The sequence below is a fragment of the Buceros rhinoceros genome, unplaced genomic scaffold, assembly GCF_000710305.1.
Source record: "Buceros rhinoceros silvestris isolate BGI_N320 unplaced genomic scaffold, ASM71030v1 scaffold12534, whole genome shotgun sequence".
NCBI classification, from domain to species: Eukaryota; Metazoa; Chordata; class Aves; order Bucerotiformes; family Bucerotidae; genus Buceros; species Buceros rhinoceros.
Window position 1 is genome coordinate 4,616 of NW_010410095.1, and position 4,656 is coordinate 9,271.

A 4,656-nucleotide genomic window follows, 5' to 3' on the forward strand; every position below is an offset into this window, starting at 1 on the left:
CCTTGCTTTCTTGCAGGTAAGTCATGTCTCCCCTCCAGTCAAAGCGCTGCAGAGCCACCACAACCTCCCCATCTCCTGCCGTTTGCTGTTCTCTGTCCCCCGCACATGCAGACAGAATAACTGACCTCCTGGAGCCCCGAGATTGCTCCCTTCTCCCTGGCCTCTGCTGCTGGGGACCGGGATGTTGCCACAAGCTTGTGGGATCTCGGGGGGGGATGTTTCTGATACACCCTGTGAATTAGTGCCTGACCCCCTGGTCCTTTTCTTTCGGGGAGCAGGACCTCCTGGCTAACTCCTGCTGCCGCACTGGGTAACTCCTGCTAACTCCTGCTCCTCAGGGCACTGCTGGCAAAAGCTTGAGGACACAACAGATCTCATCAGCTGCGCAGATGATTTCTATTCCCTTGCCACCCCTACGTATCTGGCCCAAGCTCCTCTGGACAACATCCTCGTGGTCCTTGGATACCATCAGGACCATGGGAGATACCACCAGTGGGAAAGCTCTGCTTGGGGTCATCCTCCAGCGCCCTCCTTTTAAGTGCTTGGTGTTTCATGTTTCCTTCAGCTTCTTACACCTCTCCATCTGTCCCAACCATTGTTCCATGTCTTCAGCTGCTTCCCCAGTTCTCTGCAGGCCTCTCCTTGGTGAGGACCACTCAGGACCTGTGGCCAAAGGCAGATGCCCCATGAGGAGGCAGGTGTATGGGCTCCTGCTCCCCAGGACGCCGCAGCCAGGGGCTGCTGGAGCGGTTGCTGTTCCACAGCCATCAATGAATTTCCAGTGAACAGTTCAGGCTGGCGCGGAAGCTCCAGCCTGAATTTTGGAAAATTCAGTGTCTTATTTGTGACTTTCCGGTCCCTGAGAACTGGGGGGATTTTACATGTGCAGTTGCCTAACAGGGCTCAGCGTTTTCCTACTGGGGCTCTGCTGGAAGCCCTGGCTGGATGCATTCTGCTGGAGGAAACCTCACAGTGCCGCTTTTGTTTCTTCTTCCGCAGTCTCTTACAGACGGTCTTTGACAGTCAATGAAAAGGGTTCTGTGCTGAATGAGAGAGCAAATCCCTCTATTTACTGTGGGACGAGGGGACTAAACACGACACATTTACTTTCCTCTGAGTGCCTCTTTATACTTTCGTCACCTGTTCGCTCTTGGCTTTCCTGCCCCAGATGTTTGAAGAAGTGTTTAATATTCATTGTGATGCCGTTTGTAATTTATTCCTTCAAGTTGTGACTCATTTGGCTTTTAATTTTACTCACCCGAGAGCTCAACTGTGACTGTCATCTTGCTTTGGCTGTAGTTTCAGCCGGCTTGGAGGATGCCTTCTGACTCTCAGAGCTCCCTTGGATATCCTGACTTCTCTCTGCCCATTTTCGTTTCTCTCTTGAGCTGTGAGACTCTGACATGGGAGTCTGGAGAACATCTACTTGTATTTAGCTTCTCAAGTTAATGCCCTTAGCCCTTATTTGAAAAAACAACTTGCCTGTGGCAACTTGTTGTGATATTTGGCACCCGACCTCTGCCGTCGAGGTCCATTTATACACTTTCTCTAACGTAGAGGATGCAAAATGGCACTTTATTATGTAATGAACAGGGTTATATAATCTCCCAAGAAGCCTCGCCCATCGTGGGTGGTTACTGCATTCCTGTAACGTAAGCACGTAAGCATGTAATCTTCCGACCGCCCACACTGCCACCCAGTGTTCTGCAACACTTGCCCACCTCCCTGTGATGCTGAGCACAACCACCGCTATTCACCGGTGCTCTCCAACCCTGGGGGCCCAGACCCTGATTTCCTTCTCCTCCTGTGTGTTTCTTACACAACGCAGAAACTGAAACATCTACCAATTTCTCTGTGCGTGCTTCCCAAGGTGACGCTTGCCTCCTTCCAGCGGGAAGCAGCCAAGCGCACACCAGTGGCTGGCAGTGCAGGTCTGCTCACTTGTGGCTCTCCTAGGTGATTCTCGAGCAAGCGAGATGCTGGGGCTGGCGTGCATGCACACGCTCTTTCTGCGGGAGCACAACCGCCTGGCCAGAGCGCTGAAGAGACTAAATCCCCACTGGAATGGCGAGAGGCTCTACCAGGAGGCACGGAAGATTCTGGGTGCCATGATCCAGGTACCAGCCACCATGTCATGCGTCCTGGTTCTGCTGCCTTGTCTTGCGGTCTCACAGAATTAGCGTGATGGGCTTTGTTAGTCTGGGGTGTCCAAAAGGTGCAGTATTTTGGGGTGCACATGACCGAATTCTTTCTACCAGCCCTTCATCCAAAGCAAAATCGCACGGAGATACCTGAAATAACAAGCACAGAGGGGTCTCTCTGAATCTGTGGCGTCCCTCAATTGTTAGATTTTGGAATTGCTTGATGAACTTTTTTCGTTTAAGAAACACGGGGACAGAAAGGTCACGGGAACAGCTTTTCTCACCAGTGTTTGGTACAGGATAAAAATGGAGGTTTGGATTAAAACTCCTCTGGGTTTTGAGACTCCTCCTCTGAAGAAGCCCCATGTGCTGGTGGGTGCAACCAGACATGACATTCCTCTGTCCTTTCTGCTTTGGGGCAAAGAGCTCCTCAGGACTGCGCTGCGTCGCAGACTTTGCCCTGAATGAGATCCTGGGAATCACAGAAATTTTTCTGAGGGACCTCTCGAGGTCTCTTCTCCAGCCTCCAGTGTGGAGCAGGACCAGCTTCAAAGACAGCTGAAGTTTCACAGTGAACGGAAAAGGCCATCTCCTGTGAGAGAGGGAGACCTGGAGTTTCCAAAGGTGATATCACCTGTGCCAACACTGTTGACTTTTCTTTGTTATCTGAAGCATGTAGGGGGGGAGGGAGGAGGAAACGCAGTTCTACCTGGCTGATGGAAATGGTAGAGGATGAGCGTGGGTCAGGCAGCAGCGTCTGTGCCTCTTGGTGTTCCTGGAGCAGTTGCATCCACTTCGCATTTTTATGCAAATCACTGCATATTCATGCACATCTCATCACTACTGGAGGGTGTAGAGATCCCACCATGTGTGGCTGGAGAAACCAGGAGTCACGGCCGTGGCCTGTGGTGCCTGTGTCTGAAGCTGCACCGCCTGTGTCATGGTACATCAGCCAGGTGCAGAGATTTTGAACCAAGGCCACAGAGCTGAAGAAAGCAGTGCCAGAAGGGATCCTCACCAGACTGCCCGAGCAGCTGGGGGAGGGTCTGATGAGGTGAAAGAAAGGTGGGCTCCAGGCAGTCTCTCTGCTCCATATCTGCTCCAGCAAAGTCTCCTACATAAATCCCACCAAAGCAGTTCAGTGTGACAGCTTCTGCATGAGACACAAACAGTAATTTTGCTTCCAAAGACGGCCAAGTATTTAATGATTCACGCTTTCCTTGTCTCCCCCTAGATTATAACCTACAGGGACTACCTGCCTCTTCTGTTGGGAACCAGTTTCCACAGGTTGATTCCTCGCTATCGGGGCTACAATGAGTGTGAGGACCCTCGAATATCCAACATCTTCACTCTGGCTTTTCGTTTTGGTCATGGTTCAATTCCCCCAACTGTGGAGCGCTTGGATCAAAATTACAAACCCATACAACCCACACTTCAACTCAGAAATACCTTCTTTGCTGTCTGGAGGATCATTAAAGAAGGTAAAGCCTCTCTTGCACCTCTGCAGTGAATGTTTATTTCGTTCAGCCTTTTCTGCCCTCTCTGGATGAGCTCCTGCTTCAGCCAAACTGCAGAGCACTTTGCGGTACAGGTATCGAACGACCTCTGCTACCAGCCAGACGTTTTCCCAGCAGAGCTGTTCTCTGCAGGGAAACGTAGCCCGTTTTACCACAAAGGACACGGGCTGGCTGCTTAACTGCTGGACACTCTAAGGATGTCATTCGAAGCATTTACTTCTCAGTTCTGTAAGTGCAGTTCTTGTAGTAGGAGCTTGTAATAAAATACAAGCTGCGTTCAGCTCGCCTGAGGCTCTCACGCGCACACTTGCTCACAAGTTCCTGTGTGCCCGTTGCAGGTGGGATTGACCCCTTTCTCCGGAGCATGATGGCTAATCAGGCCAAGCTGACGACACAGCAGCAAATGGTTGTGGAGGATCTGCAGGATCGGATGTTTGAGCAGGTTGAAAGGATTGGGTTTGATTTACCTGCACTTAACATGCAGCGTAGCAGAGACCATGGCCTCCCAGGTAAGTGGGCTAGGGGAGCAGAGCCTCCAAACTAAAACACGTGGAAATCAGGCACTCTTGTGATCGAACACTGAGAAACACCTCCAGCCCACGCTTGGACAAAACGACTCTTACCCAAATCATCTTTTAAATCATCTCTGTATAGCCATAGGTAAGTGGCGAGGAGGTTGAGCAGTGAAGTCAGAGCCCGGCTGGAGCTGGAGGAGACACGTGGAGGCACGTGGCCAGAGCACGGGGCATTGCACAGAGCAGAGACAAGTGTTCAGTAACTGACTCATTCGTGTTGCTGTTCAAATGGCAAAACTGGGAAAGCTGTTTAGCAACAAGTGTGCAGGGATGGAATTAGGGCCATGGTTTCTCTCCAAGATCCTCTAGTGGTCCAGCCCAGCCACACGTGACTGAAAGAGCAGGTTGCAATATGTGAGGAAAATCTTATCGGAATTTCTCTATGAAGACCATGTCCTAGAAAAAAAGCACATCAGAACCGCT

General features: G+C 51.0%; 1 protein-coding gene across 1 annotated transcript in view; it reads left to right on the forward strand.

Moving 5' to 3' along the window:
- The window catches only part of LOC104492875 (eosinophil peroxidase-like), a gene marked incomplete at its 5' end in the record, with an annotated part of 12,314 nt that overhangs the window by 3,756 nt on the left and 3,902 nt on the right, over window positions 1-4,656 (forward strand). The window contains 4 exons of the mRNA XM_010135479.1: window positions 5-16; window positions 1,957-2,117; window positions 3,376-3,622; window positions 3,997-4,167. Of these exons, the coding sequence (XP_010133781.1) occupies window positions 5-16; window positions 1,957-2,117; window positions 3,376-3,622; window positions 3,997-4,167 (591 nt within the window). The remainder of the gene's footprint in view (window positions 1-4; window positions 17-1,956; window positions 2,118-3,375; window positions 3,623-3,996; window positions 4,168-4,656) is intronic.